General features: G+C 45.4%; 3 protein-coding genes across 5 annotated transcripts in view; 2 read left to right on the top strand and 1 right to left on the bottom strand.

The window, feature by feature from the left end:
• brat1 (BRCA1-associated ATM activator 1) overlaps positions 1 to 3,652 on the bottom strand; it is a 5,125-nt gene extending 1,473 nt beyond the window's left edge. Inside the window, exons 1-11 of one of the 2 annotated variants that reach the window (XM_030351606.1) lie at positions 3,167 to 3,652; positions 2,829 to 2,977; positions 2,593 to 2,746; positions 1,948 to 2,404; positions 1,642 to 1,815; positions 1,452 to 1,543; positions 1,130 to 1,236; positions 690 to 876; positions 519 to 592; positions 289 to 376; positions 1 to 172 (exon numbers count right to left, since the gene is read on the bottom strand). The exon at positions 1 to 172 is cut by the window's left edge and continues 100 nt beyond it. In XM_030351606.1, the coding sequence (XP_030207466.1) occupies positions 1 to 172; positions 289 to 376; positions 519 to 592; positions 690 to 876; positions 1,130 to 1,236; positions 1,452 to 1,543; positions 1,642 to 1,815; positions 1,948 to 2,404; positions 2,593 to 2,746; positions 2,829 to 2,977; positions 3,167 to 3,293 (1,781 nt within the window). In that variant the 5' untranslated portion in view covers positions 3,294 to 3,652. The remainder of the gene's footprint in view (positions 173 to 288; positions 377 to 518; positions 593 to 689; positions 877 to 1,129; positions 1,237 to 1,451; positions 1,544 to 1,641; positions 1,816 to 1,947; positions 2,405 to 2,592; positions 2,747 to 2,828; positions 2,978 to 3,166) is intronic. The other variant, XM_030351607.1, reaches the window with a different exon arrangement.
• Positions 3,653 to 3,711: 59 nt separating this feature from the next.
• Positions 3,712 to 10,390, top strand: eif3ba (eukaryotic translation initiation factor 3, subunit Ba). Its single transcript, XM_030351608.1, has 19 exons — positions 3,712 to 3,941; positions 4,544 to 4,736; positions 4,840 to 4,959; positions 5,068 to 5,125; positions 5,234 to 5,362; positions 5,743 to 5,900; positions 5,993 to 6,124; positions 6,535 to 6,601; positions 6,690 to 6,736; positions 7,167 to 7,377; positions 7,509 to 7,581; positions 7,692 to 7,814; positions 7,919 to 7,997; positions 8,176 to 8,314; positions 8,432 to 8,557; positions 8,733 to 8,810; positions 9,073 to 9,181; positions 9,272 to 9,384; positions 9,892 to 10,390. Exons 1-18 carry the CDS (start codon positions 3,842 to 3,844, stop codon positions 9,370 to 9,372), a joined length of 2,043 nt encoding a protein of 680 aa, XP_030207468.1. The 5' UTR covers positions 3,712 to 3,841; the 3' UTR covers positions 9,373 to 9,384; positions 9,892 to 10,390.
• Positions 10,391 to 12,570: 2,180 nt separating this feature from the next.
• The window catches only part of LOC115540569 (carbohydrate sulfotransferase 12), a 6,997-nt gene continuing 4,567 nt past the window's right edge, over positions 12,571 to 15,000 (top strand). The window contains exons 1-3 of one of the 2 annotated variants that reach the window (XM_030351988.1): positions 12,572 to 12,704; positions 12,797 to 12,865; positions 13,716 to 14,382. In XM_030351988.1, the coding sequence (XP_030207848.1) occupies positions 13,828 to 14,382 (555 nt within the window). In that variant the 5' untranslated portion in view covers positions 12,572 to 12,704; positions 12,797 to 12,865; positions 13,716 to 13,827. Of the gene's footprint in view, positions 12,705 to 12,796; positions 12,866 to 13,715; positions 14,383 to 15,000 lie in introns of both variants that reach the window. The other variant, XM_030351987.1, reaches the window with a different exon arrangement.

Raw genomic sequence — 15,000 nt, 5'->3', positions numbered from 1 at the left:
AGCGCCTCCACAAGGTGGGGAGTGAAACTGCAGACAAGTGGGTTCTCAGACGCACACTGGGCTGAGTCATTAGAGGGAGACAAAGCCGCCAGATCTCCCAGAAACTCCACGGTGGAATCTCTGACCTCCCAGCGCACATCACACACACGCTTCCTCACAACTGACAGCAGATCAGCAGGAACACAGAAAAAGATATGGTTAGATGAAGATACTTTAAAAAGACAACAAAAAGTAGAAAAAATCCACACGCGTGAATGTGATGTAGGGGGAACTATTAGTGAGTAGTACCTTGTCCTAATGTGTCTCTTATTGAGGATGACGGGACTGGAAGAACACTGATCCACTTGAGCAGGGTCTGGTAGGACTTGTGTAGAACCTTATACACATAGAAACACACGTTATATTTAATAACAATAACAAAGGGGCTGCTTACGGTTTTACAATCTCTATAAAAACGTAAAAAACATCATGTGTATTGTTAGGTATGAATCACACACACACACACACATAAAACTTACAGTGGGTTCAGAATCAGGATTATCTAAATATTCTATCAGAACTGAGAAGACCTCGCTCATCCTCTCAGCAGCACCTGAAAGAAAAAAAAAATGGTCAGGAATCAACTGTTAGGAATAACGACAGTGTGTTGGATCAGACACACATGTTCTACAAGCACATCCACACGTTACCTGGGCTTACAGCAAGAGCCGTCAGGGCCTCGAGACTACACCTTTGCACCTTGCCACAGCCAATCAAGTTCCGGTATGCTTTTGAGGAGCCAATAGGTGAAATGGGGGCCTGGCCACTACAAATTCTTAGTAGCGACAGGATTACAGTTACCAGACTTCCTATTGGACAGGGTAGCACGTCAGGAGGCTGAAAACGATAACGGAGAATGAGGGAGGTTGAGAGAGAGAATGAGGGAGGTTGAGAGAGAGAGAGAGAGAGAGAGAGAGAGAGAGAGAGAGAGAGAGAGAGAGAGAGAGAGAGAGAGAGAGAGAGAGAGAGAGAGAGAGAGAGAGAGAGAGAGAGAGAGAGAGAGAGAGAGAATCGCATACAGTTAGGTGCTGATGCTTTCCCGGTGGTATGTACATGTACAGCGTGCTCCACCAGATCTCCATTGTCTCACCGTGCACGTTAGCAGAGTGGCATGCGTCAGACAGACACAAAGCAGGGAGATGCAGGGGGTTTTACTGTTCATCAGCTCAGCCAATGAGCATCGCTGCTCTGCTGATCCTTGAATGGAAAATCGATTCAGTAATGAAAGATGTTAAATAAGCAAATATTGACGTTTAATGTGCATTATAACATGGTCATTGTGTACATTTAAAATGATATGACAGAGGTGATCTACGCACCACATAACCACACCGAAGTGAAAAGACATTTCATGAGATATGATATGATAACAAAGGCAATATGCCAAATCGTAATACAGCCTTCTGTGTTACCTGCAGATTGTGTGCCTGGTAGAGTAAGGCCGGTGATCATTTCAAGGGGTAGGAGAAGCAGTCCTGCAGCCTTGGCTTTGTGGCTTAAGTCACTAAACAGTCAACACAGTTAGTAATACATACTGTATATGATAACGTTTCTGGATCATTTCTAGCTTAGTTTGGTTCCTTTCTTTAAACACAGCCTTACCGGTGGTCTCTGCGCAGAAGCGCCGCCCCAGCATGAATTAGTTCAGGTGGCTTGTAAGTATCCAGCATGTGGGAAATCAGGGAGTCGGCTGGCTGGCCCGAGTCTGGGTCATTTAGGACTTGGTCTCGGGTTGGGTTATGTTGGCCTGTGGTCGGGTTGTCGTGGGAGGAGCAGCTGAAGACATCCAAAACAGAAAGACAAACAAAGCAGAGGTTCATAGGTCAATCAAACCGATGACAATGTCCTTTGTGAAGAAAATGCACACAGTGGCAGCTGAACCACAACCCCTTGAACACGTGCACACACCTGTATGCAGTGAGAAGAACATCTAGCAGAAGCAAATGGAGCTGGCTGTGCCCTTCTGCAACCAGAGCCTCCAAGGGCTCCGACACAGCCTTGAGCAGAATGCCCAGAAGGGGAGCTCTCGCCTGGCCAAAGACCACGATCAGTAGCCTGAGACCCTGGAGGGTCTGGTGGCGCTCCTTATTCTCCTTGGAGACCAACGACGCCTTCACATGCTCCAAGATCGCCATGACGACAGTCGCATAATCACTGCTGGACCCCAGGGTGAGTGCTAGACGCTGAACATCTGCATCCATCGTGACAGTCTTCCCGATGCTGCTCTTCTCTTCTCTCTCCATGTCCACACACTTCCCAGACAACTGCGATTGGGTGACCAGGATGTGGGCTAGCACATCATTGGCCGCCGCTGCAACGAATAGACTTGTGTCTGTCTGGAGCCGCAAGAGGACCTTGGTGAAGTCTGAGGAAAGTCGGGATGATTATGGTTCGATATAAAAATGTAAAGTGGTGTTCACTGTCATGCTATACAGTAATATGTCTTAGGTCACTTAGCTCCATTAATATGGGTAGACAAACATCTGATTAAAAATTACCCAAAACGTGGCTCGAACTTCTTAATAACTTCCGAAAACATAAAGGGATGCTTACCTGATTCCACCAGGAAGTGTAGAGCAGGGGGGTGCTGCAGCATTGCCCTTATGCCCTGTACCCAGCCTATCCTCACGCAAGGATCATCCCAGAAACCGGCTTCTTGCCAGCGATGAGGAGGGTCAAAAACCGACCCCAGCAGTAGAGAGTTCTCCTGCGGTAGAACAAAAACGACGTCTCTGAATCCCTTGTGTCTCCAAACGTAACTAAATCTTATATTGATAATTTGGATTTACCTGAAGCAGTTTGAAACTGCTCTCGGTGGCAGCCAATAAGCCAGTGAGTTTGAAGGTAAAGGAGAGTATAGTGGGGTCGGGAGACGCGTTATGAATCACAGTGGATATGAATGCAGGTAGACATGGGCATGCCTCTACTAAACCCGTGCCTATGATTGAAGAAAAGACAGATGTATCATGTCATACAAGGATAACATAAAACATGTTTGTTATTATTTACATCACTGTAACTCAGTGTGTTTACATCAAGGTTTTCACCATAAAATGACATACATAGTGGTTTAGGAAGGCATTACGTTGTTATTTGAATCCTTATTTGAATACTTTTGAATACTTGCCTAAGTTCGTGAGACCGCTGAACCAGTCAAGTAATTTCTCCAAGCTGGTGTCATCGGGTAGAGACTTGCCTGAAACCGCCAGCACTTTACAAAGTTGGGGCAGTAGCTTCACACACTCCCCGTCCATGGTACTGATTTGGTCAAACAAGTTATAATCCCCTTTCAAAGCTCATTACATTGAATAAATTAACAATAATGAAATCCCATCTTTAAATCTATTTTAGTGTGAACAACACTGGTCGATCCATGTTGTCTAGCATTTGCGGAATGCATTTGACTTCGTCAATGGTTGTGATAAAAAATCCTACAGTTTTGTGACAATTTTACATGATATCCATATCGCGGGTGCATGTCTCGGATTTACCGGCGAGCAGCTTCCTACGTTGGCGTACAGGTCAATAAATAAGGCGCCACTCCATGCTTTTCCCTGACTTGAGGTTGTAGTGATGGGCCGAATACTGCGTAAATCCGCCATGTTTAGCCGATCCACATTTTTTACATTCGCTATTCCACGCTGTGCCACAGCGGTACACGCAAATTCCGGTCTTGCACTTCCGTCGCTTCGTCCATTTTCGCGTAATCGCACATGGTGCCTCACCGCTCCGGAGCCGCCAAGCCTTCTAAATTTCTAGATAATTCTCCTTTACTTATAAATTGCCACAACTAGCCTGTTAAATGCACGAAACTATGGACATGGCGGACGACCCGGAGTATGACGAAGAGGAACCTTCGTTCAGTGACTCGGAGGACTACGTGGATGACATCGAAGAGGACGGTAAGCCTCGATGGAAATACGCCGGCTTCTGGCCTGCTACGGAGCTAACCGAGCTAACGGAGCTAAACTAGCATATGGGCTAGCTACAGAGGGGCTTCAGTTAGCTTCCCGATTGACAGTTTTTCAAAAGCCATTCCTGACCCTATAAGCGTGTGAATGGCTAGTTTAGCTAAGCACGTTGTAATGTCACGTATTGCTAATCTAGAGCTCTAAACGAATGCGTCTAATACGGTTTACTTTCATAAAGGCGTACCGACTTCCAAACCTTTCACAATGAACCCATTTTCACACGTCGCATAAATGGCGCTACAGAAAAGCGGCAGCAAACCACTTGACATTAGGTCCTTGAGGTTATCCAGTGCAGTTAACAATAACGTAATAGCTGCTATCGGGGTCTCTTATTTTGCATAGTTAATAGAGAAATTAGCACCGTACTCGGTGGAAGCAAAGGAAGGTTTTTTGTTCCGTTATTGTCAGACAATTGTAACGTTACAACCGTATGAACACTACCGTCTTAGTTTATTAATGTATATACCGTCGGGAGTACGTCTGCCATAGACCACCGACATACTAATGACTAGCCACTCTTCTACTATCCCCAGAGCTGTTGAGTGACCTCATGAGGGAGAAGCCACTCGAGGCTGATGGCATCGACTCCGTGGTGGTGGTGGACAATGTACCCCAAGTAGGCCCAGAGCGGCTGGAAAAATTGAAGAACGTTGTCAATAAAATCTTCTCCAAGTTCGGCAAGATCACCAATGAGTTCTGGCCAATGGACAATGGGATGACAAAAGGGTACAACCATGCATCTGTTACTTCTTCTGTGGAGCTTTTGCTATACCCCCGTCCCCAGTGCCCAGTGTTTCATAGGGATAACTTTTGGAATTGTTCTGTGTAGGTACATCTTCCTGGAGTACCTGGCCCCCACCCAGGCCCAAGAGGCGGTGAAGAACGCTGATGGATACAAACTGGACAAGCAGCACACCTTCAGGGTCAACGTCTTCACTGATTTTGACAAGTAAGTCTGGAATATTGGAGATAAGTGCTGTAAGACATTATTTGAGAATGGTTGACAAGATGAATATTATTATTACTGCAACTATATGAAAATGGTTTCTGCCCTCAGATATATGAACATCAGTGATGAATGGGAGACTCCAGAAAAGCAGGACTTCAAGGACTTTGTATGTTGCATCCCCTTGGAAACAATGTCCCGTCTGTTTGTGTCCAATGTGATGAGCCAAATGTTACGACCAATTGTATACTGAATGGTCAACTGTCCTTGTGCGCAGGGTAACATGCGCCACTGGACCGAAGACCCAGACTGCCGTGACCACTTCAGTGTGATTTACGAATCGGGAGAAAGGACCGCGATCTATGCAAATGACGCCAAGGAGTCCATCACAGTTGAAGAGAGAGCGGTCAGTGCAGTTTATTTGTCTGCTCTTGGGATGGAAATAATGGCATGAACAATATTTTTACTTCTGCCCCCCCCGATGCCGACTTTATTATGTACATTACATTTCTGTTGCATATCCTATGTCTTCAAATGTACCTCAGTTCTTGTCAAATGTTATGGTTGGACCAGAGTCTCTGGTTGGACTGAGTATGCAGGTCACCTCGATTGCTTCTGTGAACTGTTTACTGTCACAGCATCTAAAATGGGATAATGGTACAACAATTTATATATATTTTATTTTTATTCAGGAATCATCAGACATCATTATGAACGATAGAATTGGAACTACCTTGGACGATTCAGAGTCAGTACAGCCCTAATGTGTTCTGTGTCCTCCTGCAGCGCTGGACGGAAACGTACGTGCGCTGGTCTCCCAAAGGCACCTACCTGGCCACTTTCCATCAGCGCGGCATTGCGCTGTGGGGCGGTGAGAAGTTCAAGCAGATCCAGAGGTTCAGTCACCAGGGAGTGTCCCTCATTGACTTCTCTCCATGCGAGAGGTAAGCACATGCCCTCTGTGTTTCCTTTAGCAAAGGGTATTTGTAGCTTTTGTTTATTAGTAGTGCTAAGAGTCGGGGGTATTTGCCTGCAGGTACGTGGTAACATTCAGTCCCCTGATGGACACCAAGGAGGACCCCCAGGCTATTATCATCTGGGACATTCTGACCGGCCAGAAGAAGAGGGGCTTCCACTGTGAGAGCTCTGCTCACTGGCCCATCTTCAAGTGAGTACAACCCATAGCGGCTCATGAAATACCTTTACATTATGCAGTCGCTTTTATCCAAAGTGACCTGCAAGTGGGGGGAAGAACAATCAAGGCATGCTAACAAATTGCAGCAGCTACACAATTCTTTAGTGCTACACAAAAGTTAAATAAACAGACGCCATTAACTGCACACTAGTTACCAAGGACCGAACACACAAAACGCCATTCTGTACAATGTTACCTTTTGGATTGCCAGTGTTGTCTATTAAGAAATTGCCATTTTCGAACTACAAACATGTACATCAAACTGAGAATAGTTTTAACTTAAATTTGTGTTTGTTTGCTTAAGTGTTAATGGTTAATATTCCACACAATGTGTGTTGCATGCTTGACAGTCCTATGTGGTAACGGTATACATTTATGATCAGATGGAGCCACGATGGCAAGTTCTTTGCCAGGATGACCCAAGACACACTGAGCATCTATGAAGCTCCTGTAAGTTTACAATCGCCTACTAATGCATTTGGCACCATGTTGTCCTATTGGAGAACCAGTGACACTAATCACCGCCTTCCTCTTGTAGTCTATGGGTCTGCTCGACAAGAAGAGTCTGAAGATCTTTGGAATCAAGTAAGTCTTTGCTGTCGAAAATATTCTCGTAAAAGTGTTTTTGCAATGAGGTAATGCGCACCACCTAGGGGTACTTTGAAAGATTGCAGTGGACTTTTCTCAAAACACATTCCCGTGCAATGGCTTTTTCCATGTAGTAATTAGGAACAGTTGCACAAATCCAGCAGTGCCATGTCAGTAAGCCCCCTAAATTCCAAAATATTTTTTGGTTTTGAGGCAAAACGTATAATACAAAAAGCTTTATACATTTTTGTCCTTCCCAAAATAATTTTTTGGCTGGCGAAAAAGCTTTTGAATGTAAAATTGAGGGGGGAAATTTATAACCACTATGCTTAAGCATGTATAAAATGGTAAACGGGCATGGACAGAGAGAGAGAGAGAGAGACAGTTTCTTTGTTGTTAAACTACAGTTCCCTCTCCCCTCGTGCAGGGACTTCTCATGGTCTCCAGGAGATAACGTCATCGCCTACTGGGTGCCCGAGGACAAGGACATCCCAGCCAGGGTGACCCTGTCGCAAATGCCCACGCGTGAGGAGATCCGTGTGCGTAACCTGTTCAACGTGGTGGACTGCAAGCTGCACTGGCAGAGGAACGGCGACTACCTCTGTGTCAAGGTGGACCGAACCCCCAAGGGAACACCGGTAAGGAAAAACGAGGCAGGGCCCACCCGGCCATCTTCTAGATCTACATCTCTTGATGTACATGTCAAAATGTCTCTGTTGTATCATGTGTACCTTTTAATCGTGACGCATGGTTGTCTTTTTCCTTTCAGGGCGTGGTCACCAACTTTGAAATCTTCCGCATGCGTGAGAAGCAGGTGCCCGTCGACGTGGTGGAGATGAAGGGTGCGTCTCGTGTCGAAAGAAACACTTTAGAAACACTTGTGTGTTGCGCCGGGCATGGCCTCCTCTCTCCCAGGAAGCTCACCCTTTGCTCTGTCGTCTCTCCCTTGCAGAGGGCATCATCGCGTTCGCGTGGGAGCCCAACGGCAGCAAGTTTGCTGTTCTCCACGGGGAGTCTCCCCGAATCAACTCCTCCTTCTATCACGTCAAGAACAACGGGAAGATCGATCTCATAAGTGAGTGCCTTTTAGCTCCCGCCTGCACGATCGATCTGACCACGTACATACAATCCCCAGTCGACCTTTACTGACGATCCACCGGCGTGTTTCTCTCTCCCCAGAGTCGTTTGACAAACAGCAGGCCAACAGCATCTTCTGGAGCCCTCAAGGACAGTTTTTGGTGCTGGCTGGACTCCGGAGGTAAGTTCTATATATATATATATATATATATATATATAAATATATAAATAATGGTCCCGCTTTAAACCCTGCTCTGAAGCTCACCCTCCAACTCCGATCTCTGTCCGTCTTTATGTCTCTCTGCATGTGTGCGCTGGTGCACCAGCGTAACTTCTCGCCTTGTTTGTTTCCCCTGCAGTATGAACGGAGCGCTCGCCTTCGTGGACACGTCAGACTGCACCATGATGAACATCGCCGAGCACTACATGGCCTCGGACGTGGAGTGGGACCCCACCGGCCGCTACGTCGTCACCTCCGTCTCCTGGTGGAGCCACAAGGTAAGCCCTCACAGAAGCCCTCACAGACTGATGACCATCGATGGATTCACTGAGTTCCTGTCTGTACGTGTCAGTCTCATCATCTGCGTGTACCTGTGTGTGTGTGTGTGTGTCTAGGTGGACAACGCCTACTGGCTGTGGACGTTCCAGGGCCGCCTGCTGCAGAAGAACAACAAGGACCGCTTCTGTCAGCTCCTGTGGAGACCTCGACCAGCCACGCTGCTCGGAGTCGAGGAGATTAAGGTGCGTGTCTTAAGAGGCGCTGTTGTCTTCGCGTCTCGTCTGAGAACTCGCCTCATTGATGACTGATTGAAACTTTACAGTCTCAACTTCCACACAGCACGTGTCTGCTGTCATCTTATGCGGTTTCAATGCATCATCGTCTCCCTAACATCGTGATGTCTCTCGTCCTTCACAGGTGATCAAGAAGGATCTGAAGAAGTACTCCAAGATCTTTGAGCAGAAGGATCGTCTGAGTCAGTCCAAGGCCTCTAAGGTTTGACACCATCTACTTAACACTCTTATCTGAGACCTTTGAGGCTTTGTTGCAATTGTCTTGTTTTAACATTCTTGAACAAAAGGAAAACGTCCCCTTTTTTTAAGTCACTAAAATGCAACAGTAGCATATGGATGACACCATTAACCGGTGTCTTTTTCAAGATACAAGTATTTGTATCTTGAAGTTGTGCAACTGCAGGCCCTGCATCTGCTTGTGTTGCTGGTGGCTAACACCATGGGGGTTGGTTTTGTGTGTGTAGGAGCTGGTGGACAAGCGTCGGGCCATGATGGACGAGTACCGTCTCTACAGGGAGGCCGCCGTCCAGACCCTGCTGGAGCAGAAGGACCTCCGTCTGGAGCTGCGAGGAGGTAGGACGCCGGCACAGATTGCCCTTTATTTTTTGTTTTTAAAAGTGTCTTTCACCTGATCCGCTGACGCTTTGGACAATGTCTTTCCAGGGGTGGACACGGATGAGCTGGACAGCAACGTGGAGGACTGGGAGGAAGAGACCATCGAGTTTTTTATCAACGAAGAAATCATTCCCCTCGGAGATCTGTAGTCCACTCCGCAGGTACGACGGTCACAGTGGAGAGCGTTGGCTCATTTACATTGTCAGTCTGATTCTCGCCTCAGCAGCTTGATTTGTAATGCGTACATTTATAGTAGTTTGTCGCTATAGCCTGTTGCAATTTGTCCAGAACATTTCATTGGCTTATTTGGTGTCAGTCTATTTGGTAAACAACACAGAGGTTGATTTGTAGGAATGCACAAGGCCTATCACTATGGCTATCTTCCTATATGTCCGATAATATACATTCCAAGGTAATTAAGTAAGTGGGGTAACGATAAGGATTAGTTTGGCGGTAATCCACTATAAATATGATCCAACGTAAAGAGCCTTGATGGTTTATCGTCAATTTGCGTTCCTGATATTTTTCTATACGTTATGCATCATTTGTTTACACTTCTGTTTTTGAACGAGTCATTAGCCGTTTATTGGAAACATTCATGTTGGAGTTTCTCTGGATATGGCATTTAACCAATTCTTCTTCCTTTCCGCTTTGTGTCATGTGTCCAGTACATCCGTGTTTGTGTGAGGTGACGAGACCGGTGGGGGTGAACGGAGGGGCCAGAGGACCACGCTCGGAATCTTGGGGCTCCTCACAGATCCCCACGTTCCACATTAGTGACATCACAAAAACAAAAAGAGCACGCATCGTTACTCCAGCTGCACCAGGGGAGAGTGTGGAAATATACTCTGCATCACTCTTTATCACTTTTTTTCTTTTTCTGGACAAAGATAGTTTTAATAATTGGAGTTTCTCAATCTTTTTATCTGCCCTCTCTCCTATTGTGACCTCTGACCTTGCGGTGAACCCGGTATGGGTCACCGCTGGCCAGCGGGGGGTGCCGTAGAAGAGCGGTGCGGGAGCGATGTGACCAAACTAATAGCCTTTTTAGTTGTTGTGCTACGGTGGCGCTACGGGGGCCTGTATCCTCCTCCATTCAGACTGGTCCTCCACATAGCGGGGGGGGGTGCTGTGGGGAGAACTTTAAATAAACAGTCAAACACACTACCGATGCTCTTGGCTTCTGTTTACTTTGCCGGCTGTGTCCGCAACTGCACTAATGCGCTCGGTCTTCTCTGTACTTTACTGTCTACGTAAATCATCCAATGGGTCTCCTCACCATATATTGCACCCTTTCGCTGAAATGTTATCATAGGACAAACACAAGTGTCGCGCATTACGCATAATACGCGTCTGCTGTCATTATGTACCAGGGCACGGGGTTTAGACTAAACTACTGTGAGGATAAGAACTACCTGCGCTGCCTTGTGTATATAAAAGGAGTAGACCCATATATTAGGTACCAGCAACGCTGAATAGGCATCCGTCATTCGGTATGATATACTTATGATATAATTGTATATGAATAGTCCTTGTTACTGTATGGATTATGTTACTAAAATTAACTAGTCACCGTTGGGAGGTGAACACACCATGTGGGGGTGGAATGACATAATATGGAAATCAACACCATGAATATAATCATTACAAGAACGACGTAAAGGTAAAAAATAAAGTACTTTTATCGCGAGTTGGAAGTGGAGGGCAGAACCTTTGGGTGGGCCAAATGGAGGGCTCTACGGTGTGGTAAGGCTACAGTGAGGCATGCATTCTGGATTTAATTTCAAGATAACCTCTTTATTCCAAAGGGAATCTCCCCTGTTAATTCGTTCTCTTTTTGGACTTCTACTTCCATATATTTTGGTATAATATCCCTTTGTCAATATTGTTTAAAGGTATGGGGTAATGTATTGAATGTCATTCGAGTCAAAAATGTATAAATAGATAAATATGGCTGTGAAATATAGGTGAGGCCATAAATATATGAATTAGTCAATTGAAAAGATTTACAAGAGGTCTTTTATTTCTTAATGCCCCGTTTATTAATTGAATGCCACATTTCCACCTGGTTTATTCAAATTGGTCGGGCGTATGCTTCAGACAATAGCGTCCGCGATTTCTCGAGTTGATAGTCCGAACCACACAAGGGGGTAGGGGGCATATCGCCTGCTAGACGTCCAGAGATGGGCGTCCCGCACCTGTGCTTGCCTTGAAGTATCGTTAACTCCTTGGACATCTTCCATACGAACACGGTGCTCAAGCAGTCTAAAACAATTTAAGACTTCGTCATCCATGTGACCCCAGAGATGCTCAGTAATATCTTAAATATCGCCCGATTATTTCTAAAAAAAAATGCTTCCAATACAGGGCAGAATAGCATCCGATGATAAACCATGTTCATCCGTTTGTTCTGCTAAGAATAACAAATCTCGGAGCCAATCGATGCTTTCCTGTGTTAGTAATTTCCTTCCATCCACCAGACATTTCGTGTAGGCCTACTCTTGTATTCAGTAGATCAGTGCTGTTGGTTTTGTCTGAGATAACCACGCCCCGCACATGTTTACAAGATGGATTAGTCCCCTGAAATAAATAAAAAGTCCTTGTGAAAAACGTCCTTTATCAAATATAACGTATTTATTTATTTAAGTATATAGACAAATTAAGAAATGTATATTTATTCATACTTTATTGCCTCCTTTATTTAATTCATATCTATCTTTTAATTTATTTAATTTGGGCTCAAATGGCATTCCATACTTACACACGCACACACACTCTCACACACACACACACACACACACACACACACACACACACACACACACACACACACACACACACACACACACACACACACACACACACGCATATATATATATATATATATATATATATATATATATATATATATATATATATATATATATATACATATACATATTATATACATATTATCGATAAATATATAATCAAATATTTATCTATCATTAATTTGTTAATTTGTTTAATTTGGTCTCAAATGACCTTCCATAAATGGCATCCGACGTGTGCTGTCAAAGAATGTTCAACGTCGTCATTTTGCAAACAGTAATTAATTATGACAGGGCATTTTGTTTGAGCATTCATTCGTAACCAATATAAAATATATTATAGTCTCGGTGACCAGTTTAGAGGACAAGTTCTGATGTGTAGTATCTGCAAGCGCATACAGCTTAAACCAAATCCAGTATCTCCAGTAAATCATAACTTGCAAGTGCCAACAAGTGAAAGGTCTGCCTTCCCTTTCACAGAGGTGGGTGGACCAACGGGCAGCCATACGTGCAAGTCTCGCGATTCTTTACATATGTATTGAAAGACCGCTGTACTCTCCTCTCGTGGGCCACCCGGCGGTCTCATCACCGGGAGAGAGGACGGGGAGGAGGCACTGAAAGCGGCCAAAGGACGTCGTAGAGGCACCTTAAAGCAGATATGCAATGTAGCTGTAAGTCCAAAGATCAACCTTATTCGAATAACAAGAATAATTGACGACCGCGACTTTGGTGATATGTTGATTGTTTGATTGTTGAATCGCAGTAATGGAGCCATATAGGGGTTCAGTCGTTCGCGGGACACGCTGAAAAGGGGTTTCAAGACGCTGAAAATGTAAGGATAATCTACCGCTCGTTGGCTGTTGGTTGAATGGCTGTCGAAAGAAGAGCCTTTGTATGAAGAGTGACAATAGGGAACCGTTAATTGCGTCCTAGGTCCCTGCACTAAATGTGTAAATGTGGTTTATTTTCGGAATGTTGAGGGAGCAAATAATGGCATGTGGTTATAGACGGGAGCGAGCGTGGCCAATAGGTCTGGTGGATGGAGCATATTTCTTTCCGTCTGTGTGATCAAAATAGTCTAGTGCAGTGTACGTGGAGTACTGGGGTGAAACCACAACAATTCAGCTGGAAAGAAAAGCCCCGAAGTAACCAATAATTTAATCCCCGGAATGTTATGCATACTTCTGAATTTGATTTTATATGTATTCAAATGCTAACTAAATCTATGCATCGTTTTGGTTAATATTATTTAGGCATTTATTCAAGGGGGGGGAAAAAAGAAGAAACTTAGCTTCCAAAAGTCCAACCCCCTCAAATAGTTTTCTTTCACATGTACGTGACAACTGAGCAGCTTGCTTGCAGCAAATTTTCCCAGGACTTCAGTCAGGTCCCAAACTTGCATTATATTTACACTAGTTTAGAAAGGCATAGTGCCATACATTGATGTTTTGTGTTCACTTTATGACTTTGTCCATTACTGAGGGTCTAACTTTTAGCGTGTGTTCAAATACCAAAATGTAAATAACACCTTTTACTTGGCATATTATTTATTTATTTATTATAGAAACTTGGTTTATATTTTTAAGCCAAATACTACTGATCAGAAATGCTTTGTTGTTGATTTGATCACAAATCAAATACAACAACAACACATTGTGATTCACATTTCCTGTTCCTCTCAGCTGTGGTGGCCTGACAGGAAGCAGCCCCCTTCTGTGAAAGATGGTTGCCATGGAGCTGAGATAGAACCTTCCTGTTTCTCGAACCAATCGAGGATCGGCGTCTCGTTCGACCATGGGTACATGGCGCGGGCTGCGAGCGGCCTTCATCGTGGGCTCTCTGTTCATGATCCTGATGATTATCGTGTACTGGGACGACGTCGGCGGCTTCAGCCTCTACCCCCTGCGGGACACCCAACACGTTCAGGTCCACCCCGGTCCCGCCGGGTCCCTCGCCGCCCCCGGCTCGGTGCAGCAGCAGCAGCAGCAGCAGCAGCAGCAGCCCCCCTCCACCCGCTCCAGCCCAGGTCCCCGCCCCGGCGGCCCCCTGTCGCCCCTGGCTGACTCAAAGGACGGCTCACCCTTTCATTCTCCCGCAGAGCCCGGCTCAGAGAAACCTCCACACGAGGACCGACACGGGGGGGATGAGAGGACGGGGGATGAACCGGGACAGGAGGATAAGGGAAGGGGACAGGAGGAGAGGAAGCAGAGGATTATGGATGTGTGCTCCGGGAAAACCTCTGGCGACTTCCCCGGGCGGACTCGGGCATTCGAGCAAATACCCAACAGAGAGCTGGACCACCTGATAGTGGACGACACCCACCAGATCATCTACTGCTATGTTCCTAAGGTACTCCAACTGTGTGTGTGTGTGTGTGTGTGTGTGTGAGGAATAAAACAGGAAGGGCTGTCCCGTTTTGTCAAATAATGTGCTGCAGTGGTAAAGTCCAGCCCTGAACTACGTTATTTTCCTAAACGGGAACGCCAAGAGAAGTTTGTTCCGCTCATACCATGGTTACCAACAACTATATGATATTACTTATTTCCATCTGTGACGTTTTTCGAAGGAAACATGTGGTCGATAGTTCTATTTGTCCGTTGTTATTGTTGGATTTGTAGCGAATTGATTTGGAACTGTTTAAAGGCATGTTAGAAAGAGATTTGCCGTTATTAAAAATGATGCACACCTCTGGAACGTAATGGAACAATCAGGATCAAGTATTAAAAAGAAGCTTCGGTGCATACAAATATGCAGAAATATATATTCTCCGCCAAATGGGGCAAGTAGACAATGTCCAGGCCAAGTCACTGGATGATCCTACACAGGATTATCAGACCGCCTACTCTAAGGCCCAATCCCATTTCTACCCCTTACCCCTTCAATTTACCCCTCCCCCTTGTTTTGAAGGGGTAAGGGGTAGAAATGGGATTGGGCCTAAGACTCGTGGTATGATCCATCACGCATTAC

Source organism: Gadus morhua, chromosome 3 (genome assembly GCF_902167405.1).
Source record: "Gadus morhua chromosome 3, gadMor3.0, whole genome shotgun sequence".
Classification (NCBI taxonomy): domain Eukaryota; kingdom Metazoa; phylum Chordata; class Actinopteri; order Gadiformes; family Gadidae; genus Gadus; species Gadus morhua.
This window is presented reverse-complemented; position numbering and strand designations above follow the sequence as displayed.

What these genes read in the sequence shown, in the direction of transcription:
- eif3ba (XM_030351608.1), top strand. Translation starts at nt 3,842, where the DNA reads ATGCACGAAACTATGGACATGGCGGACGACCCGGAGTATGACGAAGAG. An exon ending in CTGAAGATCTTTGGAATCAA is followed by an intron (nt 6,737 to 7,166) that starts GTAAGTCTTTGC and finishes CCCCTCGTGCAG; the next exon opens with GGACTTCTCATGGTCTCCAG. An exon ending in TCTCCTGGTGGAGCCACAAG is followed by an intron (nt 8,315 to 8,431) that starts GTAAGCCCTCAC and finishes GTGTGTGTCTAG; the next exon opens with GTGGACAACGCCTACTGGCT.